The 23,786-nt window shown below is 45.1% G+C and overlaps 1 protein-coding gene across 2 annotated transcripts in view; it reads right to left on the bottom strand.

The window, feature by feature from the left end:
* Positions 1–713: 713 nt before the first annotated feature.
* The window catches only part of DAAM2 (dishevelled associated activator of morphogenesis 2), a 482,413-nt gene continuing 459,340 nt past the window's right edge, over positions 714–23,786 (bottom strand). For both annotated transcript variants that reach the window (XM_030195775.1, XM_030195776.1), the window contains exons 23-25: positions 22,939–23,070; positions 10,063–10,233; positions 714–3,509 (exon numbers count right to left, since the gene is read on the bottom strand). In XM_030195775.1, coding sequence (XP_030051635.1) covers positions 3,294–3,509; positions 10,063–10,233; positions 22,939–23,070 — 519 coding nt within the window. In that variant the 3' untranslated portion in view covers positions 714–3,293. The remainder of the gene's footprint in view (positions 3,510–10,062; positions 10,234–22,938; positions 23,071–23,786) is intronic.

Here is a 23,786-nt window from a genome sequence, read left to right as displayed (position 1 = left end):
CAGGATTTACACCTTCGGCTGGCGTAAGTCCTTGCGCCAAATTTGACACGCAACGCTACTAAGTGCTCTTCGTGAAGTGCCCTTTATAACATAGCATTGAGCGCCGAATTTTATCTGCACTCAATTCCCAGCATCGTTTATAGAATCTGTGCTATTACTCTCAACTATCCATCATCCATCAACTGTAGTGCCATCATCTTAGAAAAGGCCACATCTGGAACTTTCTGCAGTAGATGCTCCATAGCTTCTCTCCGATTCCAGGTATATTACTTCATTATCACATTCAAAGTCACTGCACAAGCCATTCAAAGATAGAGCTGACACCTCACCCCAGGTCAACTCCAGTCCTGATTGTGCCTCAGGTCAAGCAAGAAAGTGCATGTTGACTTTCTTAGGGGTCCTTTTACTAAGGTTTGCTGCGGTAGCGTAGGCACGTGTTTTGGGTGCACGCAGAATCATTTTTCAGCGCACCTGAAAAAAAACGCCTTCTTAAACTTTTTGCCGAAAATGGACGTGTGGCAAAATGAAAATTGCCGCGCGTCCATTTTGGGTCTGAGACCTTACCGCCGGCCATTGACCTAGCGGTAAAGTCTCACATGGTAACCGGGCGGTAATGACCTACGCGCATCAAGTGCCACTTGGCGAGCGCCTAATACATGTGTCCAAAAATTTTTAAAATATTTTTTCGATGCAAATACCACAAGAGCCACACGGTAGCGCCATTTTGGTGCACGTTCAGCGTGCATTGATGCTTACGCGGTTTAGTAAAAGGGCCCCTCAGGGATTGCGATGGGATACTCCAAACTGCAAAGCAAAGTACGCCGTGGAGCAAAACCAGGCCTGAAGCCACCTGTTTGACTGTCCTGGGGTAAAGTGACAACCTTACCGTGATACAGGAACTTAGAACACAGCCCATTTTGCTCAGCAATGATTAAAGATATACCTCAAAGTCAAAAAAGTAGGAACCATTGCACTCCAAAAGTCTCATTTTTTGCAGTTATTGTTCTAAAATAAAAAAGAAACATTTGAAGACTATGGGTTTAGGAAATTAGATACAAGGTTCTGTTTATAATCAAATCCTCTCGATTGAATCGAAGGATTTGCCTAGCAGAGTGTCCCCTGCGTTGGAGTTTTCTTTAACAAATATATCTGGTAAAACACAGGCCAATGAAGCAATTTTATTCTTTTTAAATAGCTGTGCAGGTAAGACTCTTGAAACGGAGCCCGTTTTATTTTCAGTATCAACATCCGTCTTCACTCAAAATCGTCCGCACGGACGGGATTCTCCCCTCATCCAGAGCGGCACTGCTCAGCCTTTTTAGGTTGACATGGGTGACGGGACAACCTTACGCACTGCCCTGTCTGTCTTCAATCATGTTCTCTTGCCCTTCCACTGCACGACAAGATTCTTTTCCCAGATCCAAAGGGCTGGAACATTTGGCAATCCCAAGCAATCTAAACATCCACGTTCCCACCAGCTTCAAAACCAGTGCTAAAGCCTGGCACCCAGTACGTTTTACAAAGGAACACAGGAGAAAGGAAATTACTGGGAAAACCTTCAGAACACAGAAATGGAAGCCTATTTTCCTCGGGTTTTCCAGAGAGTGCAGCACATACATACATTATCATTAGAGGCCTGTGCGTTTCATTATCACTGACGAGCTAAGGGGCTCGATTTAACCCTTGTGTCCTGGGTTCTCATCTGCGTTAAGGCTTTTTCTGGCGAGGAAGTGGAAATTGGACTCTGCTGCTATGTATGCAGACATTTAAGAGATCACACAATGGTGAATGGTATAATACATTTGGAGACTGTTCATCGTTCTTGGGGAGGGGGGGGGGGGGCTTCAGGAAGATAAATAACGTTTGAAACGCCTTTTTCTGTTTTGTGACAGAGTGTCTGACTTGTTTTTTAAGCGTCTCTTGCTTCAATGAAAGACAATGAGATCCAAACTACTTCTTGTTTTGGCTTCTGCTTTACCCTAATTGTTTTCATTAAATTATACTTATTAAGCCATTGCAACGTCCTCTAGGATCTCACCAGTTTAATATTATTACTTTATCATTATTGCCCACGTTCAAAATGGGACTGCATGGAGGAAAAAACCTGAATATAAACATCTATGTTACCTTTTCTCCATTTATATATCACTACAGTATGTTACAGAACTCTCTAGAAGCTCAGGATGAGGCCAACTGGTTAGAAAGGAGCTCCAGTTTGTTCCAGTAAAAAACAAAACAAAACAAACCCTCCTGTAACTGATACCAGCAGAGTACGACTGGTATGACAGAACTCAATTTCCCTACATTCCTTATTCCATAAATTCCAATGAGATTTGCTTCTTGTTAAAGCAACGTTACACTCTCCTCTGCTCCTCTCCCTACCTCCTTCAGGCTCCACAAAACAAAGGTTTTCAGAGTTTGTTATCAACTTTCCAAAGACAGCCCAGAATATGAGCATACCCCAATCGGAAACTTAAAAATGGCAGCTAGTGAAGTGCTTACATATCTGACAGGGTTTGTTTGTTCTAGATTCAGAGGCAGTATTTATGTTCTAGAACCGTGTGGATACACGTTCCACTCTCTTCAAGACGTTATTCAAGTTCCGAGACACGTTGATATCAGCCCTTCAACGATCAAATCTTTGCTGGGCTTCTTGAATGTTGGCTGATAGCTCTGAAAGCACCTTGTATTGACTTAGAACCTTTCATGTGGGCCAAGGGCTTTGATCTTTTAATTTCTCACCTCACCCAGTTGCTTTAGGGAAATTCAACCATGAAAGGTTCTTTCCAATCCATAGGCCGTTTAAACACTTTTTAAATTCAATGTATGTTAGGAGGAGGTAAGTGATCCTGTAGGCCAGCCTAGACCTTCGGATAATGGTTTTTTTTTTTTTAAATCACATCCAGGTGATTCCAACGTTTAGAATATCTTAGCAAAGAATATGTTCATTTGTATTTCGGCACGCAGATCCATGATTTCTGCAAGCTACTCTTACACAATACGTTCATCACTTACAGGCCCTGGTTTCCCTTGACACCACTGAATTCGGCGTTCACTGTTGCAGATGACCAGAGCACATCCATTGCCTTGACAAAATGTGCTTATAAGTCCTGTCACTGCACCAAGGTCCTTCTACATCCATATGCTCCTTCCTATGTGATAGGGGGGAAACTCATTCACGGAAAGGTTCAAGGGTGCAGCTGCACATCTATACAAATCCTTTCCGGTGACCTTCAACCAAGCTCCACCAGCAGCAGTCCTCAAATCGTTGGCTTATTTTTTCCATCGTTCCTTCAATAACTTAGCTTAGTCACAGCCCTCTCCCTGCTTGTGTCCAACACTTGGTTGCCCGAACGCTTGCGGTTCCTCTTCAGTTTGCATAAATCCTTGTCGAAGACCTCCCCAGACCGCAGTGCTGACACCAGGTCATCAAACTCACCACCTTCATCCGAGATGCTGCCGACCTTGGTTTTCTTCACCCGCTTCTCTTTCTCCCGCTGGTCTTTGAGCTAGTGTAAAAGAGAAATCACATTACCAAAGGTCAGTGACGATGCGGCTTTTGACATAAGATGCAAACCTATGTAATATTTCTGTCACAGCTCCATACTTCCCAGTGATTAAGTGGTTAAATCTAAGCCTTCGTCCGGCCCAGGAGGAGCTGTTGAGAATCACTGTGGTTAAGGACATAAGGTTGCAGTTTGCCAGGATGAGAGCATTCTCAGTTGTAATCCCAACCTTATAGAATAAGGGGCTGGTATTCAGATCGCGGGAGTTTGACTGGCTAACTCCCGTGGTTGGCGCTAAGCCTGGCTAGTCAATGCCGGGCCATTTCCGGTGACTGGCATTAAATATCTGGTGTATTTTGGGCCAGTTTAAAGAGACCTGGCTAAGTCAATATTCAGACATAGCCGGATACCTTTAAACCGGCCAAAGATATACCAGGTTTTCACGCAGCCAAATATGACTGAAAAACCTGGTTTAAAAATCAGCAGATAGCTGGTTATATCGGGTGATATAACTGCTTATCTGCTAACTTAAAACACAAGCTAATTAGAAGTAAGCTCCCAACACAGACTCAAAAAGAAGAGAATGGCACACATCCTTGCAATATATCCAGCTGCAAACTATGCCAAAATATTTCACAGGACCCCACGGTCATTCACAAAGGAAAAATATTCAACATTAAGGAATCTTTCATGTGCTCATCTTCCAATGTGGTATATATCATTCAGTGTAAAAAATGCAACGAAGGCTACTACATTGGAGAAACAAGTCAGATGCTAAAGAAGAAATTTAATTTACGTGAGACACCATATGAAAAATGCTAGTACCATTAAAGATGTCACGCCTGTGGGGCAGCACTTTACAAAACCAGAACACTGTACCAGTGATTTCATGGTAAGAATCCTAAAAGGGAACTTTAAAACAATACAGGAACGTAAGACCTTTGAAGTCAGAATGATTAAATATTTTGACACCCACCAGACAGGACTTAACAAAGATCTGTGTTTTCTTGCCCATTATAAACCATAAAATTGTACTGCTTTGTCACCCTCCTGTCTCCATGCATATCTCCCTATCTCTCACCTACCCACCCCCATCCTGTTAGACTGTCACTGGAATGCTTTGATGTTTCACTTATATATACTGTCACCTACCAACATTTGCTTATTTCCGATCTGACGAAGAAGGGAAACCTTCAAAAGCTAATCAAGAAATGTATTAAGTTATGTCCAATAAAAAAGGTATCATCTTATTTTCTTTTCCATGTTTTATTTCTACCTTTAAAAGTGGACTAACACGGCTACCACACCTCTCTGCTAACTGGGGATATTCAGTGGCGGATAGCAGGTTATCCCCTGCTGAATATCGGCAGATAGCCGGTTAAGCGCTATTTAACTGGTCAGCAGCCATTCTTACCAGTTGAAGTACAGCTGGAGAAAGATTATTTGCAGTTCCAGAAGATACTTAAGAAAGTAGTTTATAAATCTATATATTCAGCTACTTTTTCATACCGAGGTACGAAATAGTGAAATTCCTTGCCAAAAATAAAAGATCCCAAAATGATTACTTGGTTTTCGTAAGTTTTTGAAATCTTTCCTTTTCAAAAAGTTTCTGTCAATTGATCCTGGTGCCTAACTCCCCCTTTCCATTCGCCCATTATCTTTTATTATTGAAATCTTTATATGTTTACGATTCTTTCCTTATGTATTTTGTTTAATATTTTGTAATGACTTCTTTTTAGCTTGTTAGCCACATTGAACTCTAAATTGTGCGGGAAAATGTGGGGTATAAATGTCACAAATAAATACGTTACCATGTCATAAGGGTAAAAGAGCCTTAAGTCAGTTTGCTTCCACAAATTATTTTGCAGAAGCTGTGCAAAATAGCACCGTCGAACTTATGCCAAAAAGCATTGAATTTAAGAGGAGGGCAGAAATGTCACAGCATCTTTTGCACAAGGTTTCACTTTGCTGTTGAATTTCAGCAGCTGCAGGACATGGAAATCTTGACTTTGTGATCTTTCAAAACCGTGCAAACACTCTTGAAGCAGATCTTTGCCCAAAATTAAATCAGACCCTTGATGTGTCTATTAGGTGGAGCAAGGTGACCTGCAGGCTCATTTTCAACAGAGAAGGACACCCATCTTTCGACACAAATCGGAAGATGGGCGTCCTTCTCACAGGGTCGCCCAAATCGGTATAATCGAAAGACAATTTTGAACGTCCCCAACTGCAGTCCGTCGTGGGATGACCAAAGTTCCCAGGAGCGTGTCGGAGGCGTAGTGAAGGTGGGACTTGGGCGTGCCTAACACATGGGCATCCTCGACCCATAATGGAAAAAAAAAAGGGTGTCCCTGACGAGCACTTGGACAACTTTACCTGGTCCTGTTTTTCTTACGACCAAGGCACAAAAAGGTGCCCGAACTGACCAGATGACCACCGGAGAGAATCGGGGATCACCTCCCCTACTCCCCCAGAGGTCACTAACCCCAGCCTCTATGCCAGCCTCATATGTCATACTCAGGTCCATGACAGCAGTATGCAGGTACCTGGAGCAGTTGTAATGGGTGCAGTGCACTTCAGACAGGTGGACCCAGGTCCATCTCCCCCCTACCTGTTACACTTGTGGTGGTAAATGTGAGCCCTCCAAAACCTACTACAAGCCCACTGTATCCACATCTAGGTGCCCCCCTTCACCCGTAAGGGCTATGGTAGTGGTGTACCGTTGTGGGTAGTGGGTTTTGGAGGGGTTTTGGGGGGCTCAGCACACAAGGTAAGGGAGCATTGTACCTGGGAGCAATTTATGAAGTCCACTGCATTGCCCCCTAGGGTGCCCGGTTGGTGTCGTGGCATGTCAGGGGGACCAGTGCACTACGAATGCTGGCTCCTCCCACGACCAAAGGGCTTGCATTTGGTCATTTCTGAGATGGGCGTCCTTGGTTTCCATTATCGCCGAAAATCAGAAACGACCAAGTCTAGGGACGATCATCTGTAAGGACGACCTAAATGTCAAGATTTGGGCGTCCCCGACCGTATTATCGAAACGAAAGATGGACGTCCATCTTGTTTTGATAATACGGGTTTCCCCGCCCCTTCATCGGGACGTTTTGCGAGGACGTTCTCAACAAAACTTGGGCGTCCCTTTCGATTATGCCCCTCCTGGTTCTTTTAGGAACCCCCCCCCCCCCCCAAAAAAAGTTCCTTTGATTTACATTTTAAAAAACCTGAAATCAAGTGAAATGCTTCTTTTTTCTGAGTCCTGGCTCTGATTTATTCTCACACTTAAGGTGAAAAGTGCTTCAGAGAACGCATCCAGCAGCTGCTCAAACTATGGGACAGAGACAAAAAAATGCAGCCATGAAAGGCTTGTTTGGGACAAATGGCAAGATTTCACAGAATGCCATTTTCTGGGTGAGTTTTTAGAGACTTTACAAAGCATAACTTTTGGCAGCATAACTGAGCTGTGCTTGTTTGCCTCTGCTTCCCGTTTTTTCTGTTCTTCCAGTCTCCTTGTCACTCTTACCTACAGAAATTCCTGTTTCCCAAACCACAGTCTCTCCATTAATCCCTAACTCACCTTCCATCTTCTTCTGCCTTTTTCCTAAATCTCACCAAAGCTACTTCCTTTTCATTGTTTAAAAAAAAAACCCACTAACCGCCATGGGCTGAATATTGACCGGTACGTTTGTAACCTGCCTAGCAATGCGTTTTTCTGTTGATGGCTGCTGATGACTGGCGATTCTTTAGTGCTCACCTACACCTTGAGGGGAGTCTACCTGCTACAGATTTAAACAAATACAGTAGATACAGTACTACAGACCTCATTGACCTACCAATCAGAAATACATCCAGATCAACACGAACATACCTAAACCTCCTCTACCCAAGCTGCAAAGGACTCAAATACAAATCAACTTATGCATCCAGCTTCTCCAACATAAGCACACAACTGTGGAACGCACTACCAAAAGCCGTGAAACTTCCGGAAATCACTAAAAACGTACCTGTTCAAAAAGGCATACCCTACCGACCCGACCTAAATACCTGAACCCTGCAACACTACGAAACCAAAGAACGTAATGGACATAACGTAACTCTTCCCCTATACGATTCCCTAACATGTTGTTATTCTACCATAACATCACTTGTAAAACTGTTTATATCGGTACTATGTAAGCCACATTGAGCCTGCAAATAGGTGGGAAAATGTGGGATACAAATGCAACAAACAAACAAACAATAATAAAACTAGTCCCACTAGCCTGTAACATTCAAAAACAGCTGTAATCTTACTATATCAAATTGGAGAAAAGCCCTCAGAAACCAAAGGAAGATAGTCTTTGGTTTGAACAACAGGATCAACACGAACAAACCTAAATCTCCACTACCCAAGCTGCAAAGGACTCAAATACAAATCAACTTATGCATCCAGCTTTTCCTACATAAGCACACAACTGTGGAACGCACTACCCAAAGCCGTGAAAACAACTTATGATCACCTAAACTTCCGGAAGTCACTAAAAACTAACCTGTTCAAAAAGGCATACCCTACCGACCCAACTTAAATGCCTGCACCCTGCAACACAACAAAAGCAAAGCTCGTAATGGACATATAATAACTCTATAGAATCAACTAAATACTAAATGCTGTTCGAATGCAGATCAAGCAATCTACCTAAAATACAAAAACCAGGATCTGCTGCTAGTAAATGACAGAAACTTCCTCGGAAGGAGGCTGTTTACACAGTTAGCAGGAAAAAAGGCCTCAAAGAGCTTCCAGATCATCAATGGATCTGCTGAAGCTACAACGAGTCTCACGACCCTACTTTCATCCTTGGCCAAAAAAACCTGCTTAACGTTATTTAATTAATTCATCGTGGATACTTTATGTATATGCTCCACCTTTATAGACATTTCAATCGCGTATATATCTTATCTTTTATAGTGAGAACTCTCAAGTCAGCGTGTCGTGCTGTTTCCCTCTCTTCTTTTTATTTTCAATGTGTTAAGCCGACGGTGGCCAGCGTTTCGCACGGCTGCTTCAGGGCTTTAATTACACATTTGAAAGAACGGTCAACACTACTTCTCCACGCTCTTCTATCAACGTTAAGCAGGTTTTTTTTGGCCAAGGATGAAAGTAGGGTCGTGAGACCCGTTGTAGCTTCAGCAGATCCATTGATGATCTGGAAGCTCTTTGAGGCCTTTTTTCCTGCTAACTGTGTAAACAGCCTCCTTCCGAGGAAGTTTCTGTCATTTACTAGCAGCAGAGCCTGGTTTTTGTATTTTACATATAATAACTCTTGCCCCTTACGATTCTCTTCCTCTCTACGATTCCCTAATGTGTCTGTACACACAAACCTTATTCTACCACAACATTACTGTATTTGTTCATACCGGAATTGGCGAACGCCTTTACGGTACTATGTAAGCCACATTGAGCCTGCAAATAGGGGGGGGAAATGCGGGATACAAATGTAACAAATAAATAAATAAATAAATAAATAAATAAACACTGTTTCATTATTTTGTCAGCGTTTAGTTTCTATCATCGGGCTAAAAAAAAAACTCCAAAAGATTTTTTATATTTTTAACATTAATTGTGAATTAGTGTCCAAATGAAAGTGCAACTCAATGTAAACTTTTCCAGATTTTAAGTGCAGCTTGTTTAAAGCTTATCTGTAGCAAAAAACCATTTTGTTATTAAGACAGCACTTAGCTTTAATTGTTCTACGGGGCAGAGCCAAGGTTTCACCCCTTTCCAGGCTTCTTCAGGAACAAGTGCTGTTTTACACCGCAAAATTATTTTCATTTCCAGATCCCTCATTTCAAAATGGCCATGTTCACATTGAGTTGCACTTTAATTTGGACACTAATTCACAATTAATGTTAAAAATATAAAAAAATCGTTTGGAGTTTTTTAACCCAATGTCACGTTCTCCAAAACAGGAACTAGGTTAGTGAGCCCTTGGGCCACTGCCGAGAGCGGCAGTGGCAGGCAAAACCACCCCATACCAGGAACAAGACAAAACTCAGATAAAAACAGCAAGACTTCACTTGCACTAGCCGCCCTTCCCCAGGAGTTGAGCCGACAGGACTTACAGGACAGGGCAGGAACTGGAAGCTGCATGCAGCCACTAAAACAGGGAACAAACACTGACAAACACGAGACAGAACTGAAAGCTGCCAGGCAGCCACTGAACAAGAAACACAGACAAACAGACACTAAACACAAAGACAAACAAGGAACAAGTGTGCAGGCTCCAACAAGACAAGCAAGTCTGGCAGGCCGGAAGATCCGGACTGGACAGAAAACAGCACACAGACAATCCAATGCAGCCACCAGGCCTGGCCACCAGGGGGCGAGATGACTGCGAGCCTGAAACCAGGGCACGACCGTGACACCCGATGATAGAAACTAAACACTTGTAAAATAATGAAACAGTGTTCAAACCAAGGACTATCTTCCTTTGGTTTCTGAGGGAATCCACCTGCTCTCTGGAGGTGCTGTAATATCCCCGGGTTCTAGAGCGAGAACTTTCTCTCCAGTCCTGTTACTCACCATGGCCTCCATGCGTGCCCTGCGTTCCTCTTCCTCCTTTTTCTTCCGCATGTTCTCCAGATCTTGCTTGGCCTCCACGAATGACTGCAGAAAGGTGTCAAAGATGCCAAAAAACTCATCTGGCTGCATTCTCCCCTCGCTCTCTCCGAAATGCTTCAGTGCTTTGGCATACTGTCAGAGGAAGATAGGAGAGAAAGTCCATTACTGCCAGCTAAAAGCACCATTAAACTGAAACTGAACAGTCTGAAGAAACAGCAGAAACATTATAGCACCTTTTATCACATTTTAAGGCTGTGAGCCAGCTTAAGAAATCTACATTCCCAAATCTTTTAAAGGATGTATCAAAAGTAGGATACTGGTTACTGGATCCACGACCGAATGTGGAGGCTACACCTAGGACTGGGAGGGAAAGGGATGGGATGCAGGGAGGGCAGGAGAATTGGGAATCCTTTTTATACAGGTTCTTAGTAATACTGTTGAACACGTGGTAACTGTAGGGACATTTCTCACCCTGATGTTTGTACACAAATCTTTGAGAATTCAGTAAAAGATAAAATTGAGAAAAAAAAAAACAGAAGGAGAAGAAACAGCAGTAAAACACGATGCTATTGTGGTAACAGCTAGTCTGGAGTGGAGGAGTAGCCTAGTGGTTAGTGCAGCAGACTTTGATCCTGGGGAACTGAGTTCGATTCCCACTGCAGCTCCTTGTGAGTCTGGGCAAGTCACTTAACCCTCCATTGCCCCTGGTACAAAATAAGTACCTGAATATATGTAAACCACTTTGAATGTAGTTGCAAAAACCTCAGAAAGGCGGTATATCAATTCCCAGTTCCCTTTCCTTATTTGAGATTCTAGGTGGAATGTTGCTACTATTGAGATTCTGTTGCATCTATTTGAGATTCTACATGGAATCTTAATGTTGCTATTCCATTAGCGACATTCCATGTAGAAGTTTGCCCTTGCAGATCAGCAACGCGGCCGCACAGGCTTCTGTTTCTGTGAGTCTGACGTCCTGCACATATGGAGGAGTAGCCTAGTGGTTAGTGCAGCAGACTCTGATTCTGGGGAACTGGGTTCAATTCCCACTGCAGCTCCTTGTGACTCTGGGCAAGTCACTTAACCCTCCATTGCCCTGGTACAAAATAAGTACCTGAATATATGTAAACCACTTTGAATGTAGTTGCAAAAACCTCAGAAAGGCAGTACATCAAGTCCCATTTCCCTCCCTTCAGTTCTGTACAAAGTGGAAATTTGTATGAATAATTTTAGAGTGATTAAGGGGGGGGAGTTATTAACATGGGCTACTGTTAAAACATGTTATTTTACTGTTAACATCAATTATTAGTAGAGGTGGGCAATTAACACGTTAATAACACTTTTAATGCGTTAATAGCATTTTAATGCCAGCTGATGTTTTTTAACGCAGACCCCACCCGTTTTCCCCCGCCTTTACCTCAACAGCTCGGGCTCTGGATTTTCTCTTCTTCCTCGCTGCCTCAAAGTCCTTTTTCTTCCCCAGCACTGGGCTCTGCAGATACTTGAGCTGCACTACGCAGGAAGTTGGGGAAGTCTTGCACTTTCAAGTCCTGTGAAACTTTCCCAACTTCCTGTTCAGTGCCAAATTTATTTCGGACACGCGTATTGGACGCGTGTTCATTGGCATTTGACACGCATAGGTCATTACCGCCCAGTTACCACGTGAGACTTTCCCGTTAGGTCAATGGCTGGCAGTAAGGTCTCAGACCCAAAATGGAAGCACGGCGATTTTTATTTTGCCGCATGTCCATTTTCAACAAAACTTTTAAAAAGGCATTTTTTTCATAGATGCGCTGAAAAATAATTATGCGTGCACCCAAAACTCGTGTCTACTCTACCGCAGGCCATTTTTCAGTGCACCTTAGTAAAAGGACCCCGTAGATAGAAACATAGAAACATGACGGCAGATAAAGGCCATATGACCCATCCAGTCTGCCCATCCTCTGTAACCCCTAATTCTTCCTGTTCCTAAGCGATCCCACATGCTTATCCCATGCCTTTTTAAATTCTGGAACAGTCCTCGACTCCACCACCTCCACCGGGAGGCCATTCAACGCCTCCACCACCCTTTCTGTGAAATAATACTTCCTTAGGTTACTCCTAAGCCTATTCCTTCTCAACTTTGCCATATGCCCCCTCATTCCAGAGCTCTCCTTCATTTGAAAAAGGCTCTCTTCCTGTACATAACGCCCTTGAGATACTTAAACGTTTCTATCATGTCTCCTCTCTCCCTCCTCTCTTCCAGCGTATACATGTTGAGGTTCATAAGCCTGTCCCTATAATTTTTGCATTCACCACCGCTTATGTAAGGAAAGTAAATAAAAGCAAGACAAAAAGGAAACCGATATGGTTCTCCAAGCAAGTGGCTGAGAAAATAAAGGCTAAAGAGTTGGCGTTCCAGAAATACAAAAAAACTCAAGAAAAGGAACACGAGGAGGAATACCGGATGAAACTGAAAGAAGCCAAGAGAGAGATACGTCTGGCAAAAGCGCAAGCGGAAGAACAAATGGCTAGAAATGTAAGGAGGGGTGACAAAAATTTCTTCAGGTATATAAGTGAAAGGAGAAAGACTAAAAAGGGAATTGTGAGACTAAAAGATACTGCGAACCGCTATGTGGAAAATGATGAAGAAAAAGCAAATTTGCTAAATAAATACTTTTGTTCTGTTTTCACAGAAGAAAATCCTGGAGAAGGACCGCGATGGACTGCAAAAAGTATAAATGAGATTGAAGTGGATAGAGCACCGTTCACGGAAGAGAGTGTGTATGAACAGCTTGAAAAGCTAAAGGTGGACAAAGCCATGGGACCGGATGGATCCACCCCAGGATATTGAGGGAGCTCAGAGTGGTTCTGGCGGGTCCTCTTAAAGATTTGTTTAACATATCCTTGCAGACTGGAGAGGTTCCGAGGGATTGGAGATCGGCGGATGTGGTCCCTCTTCACAAGAGTGGTGATAGGGAAGAAGCTGGAAACTACAGGCCGGTAACCCTCACTTTGATTATTGGAAAAGTAATGGAAGCGATGCTGAAGGAAAGGATAGTGAATTTCCTGGAAGCCAATAAGTTGCAAGATCCGAGACAACATGGTTTTACCAAAGGGAAATCGTGCCAAACGAATCTCATTGAGTTCTTTGATTGGGTGACAGGAGAATTGAATCAGGGACGAGCTATAGACGTAATCTACTTAGATTTCAGCAAAGCTTTTGACACGGTTCCCCACAGGAGGCTCTTAAATAAACTGGATGGGCTGAAGATAGGACCTGAAGTGGTGAACTGGATTAGGAACTGGTTGATGGACAGACGCCAGAGGGTGGTGGTGAATGGAATTCGCTCGGAGGAGGGAAAGGTGAGTAGTGGAGTGCCTCAGGGATCGGTGCTGGGGCCCATTCTGTTCAATATATTTGTGAGTGACATTGCCGAAGGGTTAGAAGGTAAAGTTTGCCTATTTGCGGATGATACTAAGATCTGTAACAGAGTGGACACCCGGGAGGGAGTGGAAAACATGAAAAAGGATCTGAGGAAGCTAGAAGAATGGTCTAAGGTTTGGCAATTAAAATTCAATGCGAAGAAATGCAAAGTGATGCACTTAGGGAATAGAAATCCACGGGAGATGTATGTGTTAGGCGTGGAGAGTCTGATACGTACGGGCGGAGAGAGGGATCTTGTGGTGATAGTATCTGAGGATTTGAAGGCGACGAAACAGTGTGACAAGGCGGTGGCCCTAGCTAGAAGGTTGTTAGGCTGTATAGAGAGAGGTGTGACCAGCAGAAGAAAGGGGGTGTTGATGCCCCTGTATAAGTCGTTGGTGAGGCCCCACCTGGAGTACTGTGTTCAGTTTTGGAGGCCGTATCTTGTTAAGGACGTAAAAAGAATTGAAGCGGTACAAAGAAAAGCTACGAGAATGGTATGGGATTTGCGTTACAAGACGTATGAGGAGAGACTTGCTGAACTAAACATGTATACTCTGGAGGAAAGGAGAAACAGGGGTGATATGATACAGACGTTCAAATATTTGAAAGGTATTAATCCGCAAATGAACCTTTTCCGGAGATGGGAAGATGGTAGAATGAGAGGACATGAAATGAGATTGAAGGGGGGCAGACTCAAGAAAAATGTCAGGAAGTATTTTTTCACGGAGAGAGTAGTGGATGCTTGGAATGCCCTCCCGCGGGAGGTGGTGGAAATTAAAACGGTAATGGAATTCAAACATGCGTGGGATAAGCATAAAGGAATCCTGTGCCGAAGGAATGGATCCTCAGGAGCTTAGTCATGATCGGGAGGCGGGGCTGGTGGTTGGGAGGCGGGGATAGGGCTGGGCAGTCTTATACGGTCTGTGCCAGAGCTGGTGGTTGGGAGGAGGGGCAGGTGGTTGGGAGGCGGGGATAGTGCTGGGCAGACTTATACGGTCTGTGCCCTGAAGAGCACAGGTACAAATCAAAGTAGGGTATACACAAAACGCAGCAAATATGAGTTATCTTGTTGGGCAGACTGGATGGACCATGCAGGTCTTTTTCTGCCGTCATCTACTAAGTTACTATGTCCTTTGGCAAAGGCATGCCTTTGTAAAAGACCCCCTGAAATATTACGGATGCTTAAATAGAAACTCCATATAGTACCTGGCCTCAGTCACAAACACTGAACCCTTGCTAAATACAGAATAAGTGACCACAACCTTAAAATATGAATATACAGGCAAAAATTAAATATAAACCCCCAAGAGGCCACATTCTGCAGGCAGTGCAACACTAGAGAAATAGAAACAGCACCCTGCATTCTGCAAAATATAAAAAAAAATCAGTGTAAAATTCTTGTAAAACTGACATTTCCCATTCACTGAATTAAAAATAAAATTCTTCTTTCTACCTTTGCTGTCTGATTGTTTGTTTTTTTTTCTGATTATGTTTGTCCCAATCTCCAGTTTCTGTCTTTTCTTAACTTTCTTTCCGAGGTCTTCAGTCCATTTGCCACTCCCTCTCCTACATCCATTTGACTGATCTTTTCCGTTCAGCTTTCCTCCATTTATTTCTCTATCTGCTCAGATTTAATTTATTCTTATTATTCATCTTTAATCTCCCTTTTTTTTACTGCATCTATCTACAGCTTTTCATCTCAAGCATCCCTCCATGTTCCTCTCCCTCTTCTGTGTCAGCATCCCCAGCCAATGTCCAGCACCTCCTTTTGTCTCCTTATCACATCAAATGGTAGTGCATTCCAGAACTGCAAACTCATGTAGGAGAAACTCTATGGATCAGCACGTTTGAGTAGGGGGAGTAACTATGAGTGGCGGACCTGTGAGAATGGCGTCCTCTCCTTCTGTCTCCTTGTCTTCTGGTGGAAGAATGCCACCTTCCCAACCTGCTCAGACCAGGGAGTTGTTGGGATCCCCTGTGAGTGGTGACCCCGTGTTCTTGGGGGTGTGCTTCCCCCATCAAAGCCTGCTCCCATTGTCGATATAGGACCCGAGACTATTTTACCAGTTCCTGCTCTCATTAAAGTATCGTCTTTAGCAATTCCTTGTTCTATTGGCACAGCGGTGCTTCGAATTGAGAAGGTATTGCAAGATCATTTGCAGAAACTTTTTCAGTTTATTGAAGATACATTTCAGAAACGTTTGGAACAGGTTAAGAGAGTTTCATCTATGGAACAGCAATTAGTGAAGTAAGATTCTCAATTGAAAGAGGGCTCAGTTGGCCTTGGCTGCCGTGACAAAGGACAATGCATTGCTACATATTCGTATGGAGTCTGTTGAGAATTCTGCTAGAGATTGTAATCTTAGCATTTTGAACTTTCCAGTTACTAATTATCTAGCCCCAAGAGAACTGCTAAAGATGTATTTAAAAGATGTGTTGCAACTCCCTAATAGTGACTCTTATATAATTACTAATTTCTAGAACCTGCCTAAGGCAGTGAAGGAAATAAGATGGCATGGATGCACTTAATTCTGCAGGCAGTTCAGACATTTCTTGAATCCTCTCAGGACGTAATTAATAAATGGGCTACACTGCTGGTTACTTTTCAATTTGCATTCTGAAACCTTATTTCCCTAAGAAACGTTCCTTGTTTACTGGGCAGGTGGTTTTTCTTTTCCCTGATGCTTCTAGACCTACCGAGATGCGTAGGAGGGCATTTCTTCAATTGAAATCTCAAGTGGCAGGGCATAGGAGCATGACTTATTTTTAGATTTCCTTGTAAATGTTTAATTAATTATGAAGAAAGGAGTTTTCTTGGATCCGTTGCAGCTTGAACATTTTCTGGCTGGGAAACCAGCAAAACTAAAAGCAGACTACAACTGATTTCTTTATTGATTTGTCTTATTGGGGAGAGGGGAAAATATTCAGACAGAATGGATGGCCTGAGTACCATTCGGTATTTCCTGGCCACCTTGCTGGGAGCAGCCCTTCAAGTGAGCTCTGGATACATCCAAAAGGCAATTATTAATGCTCAATAAATGTTATACTGTAACGATGAAATTTCATCTCTTTCGTACGCCACTCTCCCTTATTACTGGCAGAACCACCGCAGCCCATTGTAGTCATCAATTTCTTTCCTAATTAGAACAATGCAAATTCTTCCAATCCATTTGCCAATTAATTACAGTGAATAGTTTAGCTCACTAATTTAATTTAGCTAAGTAATATAACATGGGATAGCAAAAGAATTGGCTACAGACTGATTTCAGCTACTGCCTCAGCAAGGGTTGCCGCTGCCTCCGTGCCAGAAGAAACAGCTTAATCCAGCCCTGTTCTAACTCTTACTGCATCCATGGCCTTATAGGATTGCAAGGATGTTATAATGCCTTTGTATCGCTCCATGATGCGACCGCACCTCGAATATTGTGTTCAATTCTGGTCGCCGCATCTCAAAGATGTAGTGGAATTAGAAAAGGTGCAGAGAAGGGCGACGAAAATGATAAAGGGGATGGGACGACTTCCCTATGAGGAAAGGCTAAAGCGGCTAGGGCTCTTCAGCTTGGAGAAAAGGCGGCTGAGGGGAGATATGATAGAGGTCTATAAAATAATGAGTGGAGTTGAATGGGCAGATGTGAAGCGTCTGTTCACGCTTTCCAAAAATACTAGGACTAGGGGGCATGCGTTGAAGCTACAATGTAGTAAATTTAAAACGAATCGGAAAAAATGTTTCTTCACTCAATGTGTAATTAAACTCTAGAATTCGTTGCCAGGGAATGTGGTAAAGGCGGTTAGCTTAGCGGAGTTTAAAAAAGGTTTGGACGGCTTCCTAAAGGAAAAGTCCATAGACCGTTATTAAATGGGGAAAATCCACTATTTCTGGGATAAGCAGTATAAAATGTTTTGTACATTTTTGGGATCTTGCCGGGTATTTGTGACCTGGATTGGCCACTGTTGGAAACAGGATACTGGGCTCGATGGACCTTTGGTCTTTCCCAGTATGACAATACTTATGTAATTATAAGGTAAAACCAGGGGCGGATTACGCTAGTCCTTATGAGTAGCAGCTGGGTGGCAGTCTCCAGCTTGGAATCACACTTCCAAGGACAGTGGATTTTGCTGAGGAGGGGGAGGGTAATGGATTTGAATACTGCCTTTCTGTGGTACAAACCAAGAAAATGATCAGAAGGCAATGAAATGAAAACTCTCAGGAGTCACGTACTAACAGTTATATCCCACATTATCCGCTGCAAGGCGTATTTTGTCTGTATGGTCCTGAGACAGATAACATGTGTAATGGCACCAGCGTCCTCTAAATATTACGAAATGACCTCATCGATTATCCCAGGGCACATAAATTGAAGGCTGCCATCCCACCGGTTTCAGGTCCAACTTTTTAAGTTTCTCCCAGTTCTTGCCAGCACTCTCATACCTTCCGAATTATCCTACATCTTCTGAAGTGAAATTAATCTCATTAGTTTCACCAGATGGAATGAGGAACAGATACTTCATGCAAAGCATCTGTGCTCACAAAAACATCCACCACTCAACCCTTCTTCCAAAAATATGACTTCGCTAAGAAAATCTAAATTCTCACAGGGAGCTCTGTGATTAAAAATGTTCTGGTGGTTGGGAGGCGGGGCTAGTGCTGGGCAGACTTATAGGGTCTGTGCCGGAGCTGGTGGTTGGGAGGCGGGGTTGGTGGTTGGGAGGCAGGGATAGTGCTGGGCATACTTGTACGGTCTGTGCCAGAGCCGGTGGTGGGAGGCAGGGATAGTGCTGGGCATACTTGTACGGTCTGTGCCAGAGCTGGTGGTGGGAGGCGGGACTGGTAGTTGGGAGGCGGTGATAGTGCTGGGCAGACTTATAGGGTCTGTGCCAGAGCTGGTGGTTGGGAGGTGGGGTTGGTGGTTGGGAGGCGGGGATAGGGCTGGCCAGACTTATACGGTCTGTGCACTGAAGAGGACAGTACAAATAAAAAAGTAGCACATATGAATTTATCTTCTTGGGCAGACTGGATGGACCGTGCAGGTCTTTTTCTGCCATCATCTACTATGTTTACTATGTTCTGGTTGAAATTCAAAGTGATGTAACTGCCCACTTAAATCGCTTTCCTCTGCCTAACCTCCGATATTTAGTGCTACTAAAGTGGGAAGTGCTTCTAAGTATTGCCTCTGACCGGCCACAGAAAAAGTGGGGAAGCGCTATGAAGGAGCTGGGGGTCATGCGGGTGCCGGCAGTATTCACTGCTGGGATCCAGCAACATTAAGTGCCCCGCCCACCGAGGTCTTGGAATGCGAGCTGCCTTTGCTTCTGCCCACAACAACCAGAGTGGTCAGATGGCAAAAAAATGTTCCCGCCTAACTCATGTCCAAAAATAGCTCAAAGCCTCATTCCTGCTCCAAATATGACCAATAGGGTGAGCACTAGAGACTGAGCCAGAACCAAACACTGCCCAATAATTCACAACCTGCGACTGTTGAGAAGTGTCCATGGGCAACTTAAAAAAGTCGCCCAATTCCACAGGAAAACCGTGGCGTTGGCAACTTTGCCAACAACCCTCACAGACCACCAGGGACATCAGATAGGTCCCGGGGGAGGGGAGGGCGGAAGGAGGCCTACCTAGACCTGGGGGAGTTGGGGTGGACGGGCTGGTTTGGGGGAGAGGGGAGAGCCTTTAATTTCTGTGGGCTGGGGGTAGGAGGGAGGGGGCTAACATATACCAGGTTTTCACGCGGTCAAATATGACCGCAAAACCCAGGTATATAAAATAAGGAGTGGAGTGGATGCGAGGTGTCTGTTCACGCTTTCCAAAAATACTAGGACTAGGGGGCACGCAATCAAACTACAGTGTAGTAAATTTAAAACAAATCGGAGAAAAATTTTCTTCACTCTGGAATTCGTTGCCGGAGAACATGGTGAAGGCGGTTAGCTTGGCAGAGTTTAAAAAGGGGTTAGATGGTTTCCTAAAGGACAAGTCCATAAACCGCTACTAAATGGACTTGGGAAAAATCCACAATTTCGGGAATAACATGTATAGAATGTTTGTACATTTGGGAAGCTTGCCGGGTGCCCTTGGCCTGGGTTGGCCGCTGTCGGGGACGGGATGTTGGGCTCGATGGACCCTTGGTCTTTTCCCAGTGTGGCATTACTTACATACTTATGTACAGTTTAAAAATCAGCGGATAGCCGGTTATTTTGGCTGATATAACTGGCTGTCCGCTAGCCGCTAACTGGGGACATTCAGCGGGGAATAACCAGTTATACCCTGGTGAATATTGGCGGATTGCTGGGTACGCGCTATGTAACCGATCAGCAGCTGTTCTGACCGGTTACATAGCGCTGAATATCAGAAGCTCTGCAGGACTCCAGGGAATCCTGCCTATCTCTAGCCATTGAAAACACAACATTGAAACACCGCCCCCTACTGGCAGCAATGCAGCTGGAGGACTCCCGCTCAGCTTACAGGAAACAGTGCCGAAAAACACGGTAACTGTTTATGTTTAAAGCAAAATGGTGTCTGTGAATATCATGACAATAACAGTGGCAACGTCATTTAGGTTAGGTGGCTGGCGTGAGTGCAGGTTTGTTGCAGATTTATGATATATGCCAAATGCTATTGGCATTGGTCAAGTTTTGACAGAATTACAAACCACAAAGTAGAATAACTTCAGTTATGTGCATAACGTAATCATCTAATTGACGCTAACTTGGCTTTGAGTACCAATGATTGGCACTGACATGTATTAACTGGCACTAACTTGGAATTATGTGGGTAACTGATTTACGCCTCTATACCAGGGACGTAGCTACATGGGGCCACGGGGGCAAGGGCCCCCACAGATTATTTGACATTTCTCCCATTAGATTGTAAGCTCCTTGGAGCAGGGACTGTCCTTTTATTAATCTGTACAGCGCTGCGTAACCCTAGTAGCGCTCTAGAAATGTTAAGTAGTAGTAATTACATCCTGGCCCCCTTTACATTTGACACCCCCCCTGCTGCCGCCCGCCCCCCGCCACATCAGGTACCTTGTTTGCTTGCGGAGGTTCCCAAACCCCGCCAGCCGAAGAGTCTTCTTCAGCGCCGGTCGACTCCGGCGCCTTCGTTGTGTGATCATCTGTTTCTGACGCCTAACCCATGTGGTAAGGCGTTGTGCATGCAGGACGTCAGACTCAGAAACAGAACGAAGGAAGAAGAGGACCTCGGCTGGCGGGGGTTGGGGTCCCCCGCCAGCAAAGGTAGGCAACGGTGACGGCGGGGGAGAGTTGGTGGCGGGAGGGGGGGTCGAGAGGATCGTCGGCAGGGGGGGGGGGGTCAAAATTGGTGGTGGTGGTCGCGGCAGCGATGGGGGGGGGTCGGCAATGGCAGAGGGGGGTCAGTGGCGCTGGGGGGGGGGGCTAAAATGTGCCCCCTCACCTCGGGCTCTGGATGCCATTATAGAATTTGTGCTTAGTACCCAGAACCCTAATGCCTAACTTTAGGTGACCTTTATAGAATTATCCCCGTACTTTACACAATTAATGTGTTAACTTTTATTTTCCTTAAAGGGAAGGGCATAGAGAGCCCAGAAAACATTCAGAAAGGGATACCTGCTCCCCGTTCTCATTACCCCCCACATCCAACAAAGATTTTCTATTTCAAAAGTGACCTTTCCCTAGCTTGTGTCCCTGACACGAGGCCTACGGGTAGAATGGAATTAGCCCTGTGCCTTAATATACCAGGTTTAAAAAAAGATCTGTCAAGACTATTAACATAACAATATCGTAAGGGATTCTGTCTGACTTGAAATATGGCTTGGTAGCTCCTATTGGGTTAAGTATGATTCCAGCATGGTTCAAAGAAAGCCCACAGGCCTTACCACCTGCTAAGAGACCCTTTCGTCAACTACAGTTCTTTTATCCAGCCTCTAGAGGGCGTTCATTCTAGTAATTACAGTTCTCCCACTTACACAAGCCCTTGATTTCCTGCAAACACCAGGGCTGCCGAGAGACTAGGCCGGGCCCGGGGCAAGGCCGCCCCGCCTCCGCCCCCCCGCCACTGCCGCCCCCCGTTGCTCCCCCTGTCGCTGCCGCCCCCGTCGCACCCCCGCCGCTGCAGACCCCGGTCTCACCTGCCTGCCTCCATGGCTCTGGGCCCCCTACATTCAAAGCGGCAGTCGCAGATTGCCTCTCGAGTCGCAGATCGCTTCTCTTCTGGCCTTCTCTCCCTGTGTCCCGCCCTCGTCCGATGTAACTTCCGGTTTCCGCGAGGGCGGGACACAGGGAGGGAAGGCCCGAAGGGAGGCGATCTGTGACTACCGCTTCGAATGCAGGGGGCCCGGAGCCGAGGAGGCAGGCAGGTGAGACCGGGAACTGCAGCGCCGGCGGCCTGACCCCGGCGCCGTGCCCGGGGAATTTTGCCCCCCCCCCCCTCGGCGGCCCTGGCAAACACTGACTGAGGCACTGTGGCTCTAATCGTTTTCACATGCCCAGTTAGGTTCTTGTACATCCAGGCACTAGGAAACTTCACTACATAAGGTATTCAAATGTGCAATGGAGAGACCCTAGTTCAAAATCTGTCCAGATCGAAATGTCAAAAAGGTCAGATTGGTTTACTGAAGGTCTTTCTAAGAGCTGTATCTTCTTTCTTGGCAGCAGTTCTGATTTCTTACCACATGGGGGAGCACATTCTACTACCAATACAAACTGGAATGTTAAGTTTACAAATGGGAAGAGCATCAGTATTGTTATTACACAGCTAAAATTGTGTGTAACACCCAGGGGCGTAGCCACGGGTGGGCCTGGATGGGCCCAGGCCCACCCACTTTTGCTACAGGCCCGCCCCGCCCGCGACAGCCTCCTGCACTGACCTGAAGCGCGTTCTCCCTCCAATCCAGCACCGGCAATCACAGCCAGCCTTCTACCACGTCCAGCAGGAAGTTGCAGAGTAGGCGGGACGCACCTGAGAAGAAGCTCCGACGACGCGCGCTGGACATGGTAGAAGGCTGGCTATGATCGCCGGTGCTGGATTGGAGGGAGAACGCGCTTCAGGTCAGTGCAGGGGGCTGTCGCGGGCGGGGCGGTCGCGGGTGGACACAAAATGTGGTGGCGGCGAGCGGTGGACGGTGGAGAGGAAAGAGGTCTGTGCCCACCCAGTCCACCTCCAGGCCCACCCAAAAATTAATCGCTGGCTACACTACTGGTAACACCCATTAGCATACTACAAATCCCATTCTAGGACCACCACCACCTTAAATCCCACCTATAACCTGAACATTTCAGAAAAAGATGGATCGGAATTTTAGACTGGATTATTAAGGCTGCAAAGAACTGGGAAAGAGCTACAAGCTACTGACAGTCATTTCCCGGGATTTCCTGGGATCGTAACCCTACATTCTTCAGGCTCCATGGATGAACGTTAAAACTCTATTCCGATAAGGCCTGAGGCTTCTTACCTTATCCTTGGCCTCGTTCAATGAGTCTTCCAGCTCGGAGAAACCGAAGCTGGCCACAGTGATAAAGTCACTCATCACGGGGACAAAACGATCACCGCTTTCACGCATCCGATGTCTCTGGTAGTCCAGTTCCTGGAAAAGAATTTTTTTTGTAAAGGTGTTTTTCAAACGTCTTCAGTTTTGTTGAATATACTTAAGAACATAAGAATAGCCATACTGGGTCAGACCAACGGTCCATCTAGCCCAGTATCCTGCTTCCAACAGTGGCCAATCCAGGTCACAAGCACCTGGCAGAAACCCAAATTAGTAGCAACATTCCATGCTACCAATCTCAGGGCAAGCAGTGGCTTCCCCCATGTCCATCTCAATAACAAACTATAGACTTTTCCTCCAGGAATTTGTCCAAACCATTTTTAAACCCAGATATGCTAACCGCTGCTACCACACCCTCCGGCAGTGAGTTCTAGAGCTTAACTAATCTTTGAGTGAAAAAATATTTCCTCCTATTTGTTTTAAAAGTATTTCCATGTAATTTCATTGAGTATCCCCTGGTCTTTATACTTTTACCCGTTCTACACCACTCAGGATTTTATAAACCTCAATCATATACCCCCTCAGCCATCTCTTTTCCAAGCTGAGGAGCCCTAACCTCTTTAGCCTTTCCTCATATGGGAGGTGTTCCATCCCCATAGGCGTCCCGTATAAGAGGCTTGGGGAGGCTAAGCCTCCCCAGCCCAATCGTCGACTTCCGCTTGTGGTGCAGCCCACCCTCCTGCCCCGCGCATTTTCATCTTTTATTTCCGTGGCAGCGACGTCAATGAAGAAAAAGACTACAGGCTCGCCGCCAG

This window comes from Microcaecilia unicolor, chromosome 3, assembly GCF_901765095.1.
Source record: "Microcaecilia unicolor chromosome 3, aMicUni1.1, whole genome shotgun sequence".
NCBI lineage: Eukaryota > Metazoa > Chordata > Amphibia > Gymnophiona > Siphonopidae > Microcaecilia > Microcaecilia unicolor.
This window is presented reverse-complemented; position numbering and strand designations above follow the sequence as displayed.